The sequence below is a fragment of the Trachymyrmex cornetzi genome, unplaced genomic scaffold (assembly GCF_001594075.2).
Source record: "Trachymyrmex cornetzi isolate Tcor2-1 unplaced genomic scaffold, Tcor1.1 scaffold1160, whole genome shotgun sequence".
Lineage (NCBI taxonomy): Eukaryota > Metazoa > Arthropoda > Insecta > Hymenoptera > Formicidae > Trachymyrmex > Trachymyrmex cornetzi.
In genome coordinates this window covers 215,738-216,850 of record NW_017295720.1, presented here as the reverse complement: position 1 = coordinate 216,850, position 1,113 = coordinate 215,738, and the positions used below count along the sequence as shown (strand labels likewise).

Here is a 1,113-nt window from a genome sequence, read left to right as displayed (position 1 = left end):
CGATGGTAAGTCGGCTTGTATGGCATGTGGCGCCATCTTGTTGAAACCAAAGGTCGTCCACATTCATATGTCGATTTGAGGCCAAAATTAATAAAAAATATCAATGTATGCTCATTTGATCGCATTTTTAAAAACGTACCAATAGATGGCCCACCCTGTATTTACGAATTTGTCATTTAATAGGGTGTAGTCGATGGTGTGACTGGTGTGGTAATGAAACCTTTATCAGGAGCGAAAGAGGAAGGAGTGGAAGGATTCTTCAAAGGGTTTGGAAAGGGTGTTGTTGGACTTGTCACTAGGCCTACTGCTGGTGTTATTGACTTTGCAAGTGGTTCCTTCGGAGCAGTTAGACGGTATGACTTGTTAATTATGCAAAAGCAATCTTAATTAATAAATAAGACAATTAATTATTTTCAATGTATTTATTTCAGAGCTACTGAATTAAGTGAGGAAGCAAAAAGAGTACGATCGCCCAGATTTCTGCAACCGGACAGTCTCGTTAGGCCATACATAAAGGATGAAGCCGAAGGCAGTAAGATATTGATGGTAAGAGTTCTATTCTTCTAAAAGTTCTTAACACTTTTATCTTCAAAATTTTTTAATAAATTTTTAAATGATCTATTCTTCGTAGATGCATTCTATTATAATAGTATATAGTATTCTATTATAATTTTTATACAGAGTATGTATCATTAATTTATATAGGATTATATTATAAATATTATAAATAAATAAATAAAAGAAAATTAAGATACTCCATGAAGAAATATTTTTTATAAAAATTATATCTCTAAAAATTATATATTAAGTGTACAACTTTGCTTCCGCCGTTTTTTTCTGAAATTCAAGGTTTTATTGTAAAAAACTGATTATACATTTATGATTCAAAGTATTGTCCATCGCTGGCCACTACTTTCTCCCATCTTTCGGGCAGCGTACGAATCGTAGTCATCTTTTGAGGCGATCCACGAATCGATCCAATTTTTTACTTCTTCATAAGTCCGGAAGTGCTGGTCAGCCAGGCCGTATGCCATTGATCGAAACAAGTGATAGAGGGAGCAACGTCTGGAGAATACGGCGGGTGCAGTAGGACTTCCCATTTCAACGTTTCCA

At 35.0% G+C, this 1,113-nt stretch overlaps 1 protein-coding gene across 1 annotated transcript in view; it reads left to right on the top strand.

The window, feature by feature from the left end:
• The window catches only part of Vps13 (vacuolar protein sorting 13C), a 30,618-nt gene that overhangs the window by 27,394 nt on the left and 2,111 nt on the right, over positions 1-1,113 (top strand). Inside the window, exon 43 of the mRNA XM_018513464.1 lies at positions 504-546. Coding sequence (XP_018368966.1) covers positions 504-546 — 43 coding nt within the window. The remainder of the gene's footprint in view (positions 1-503; positions 547-1,113) is intronic.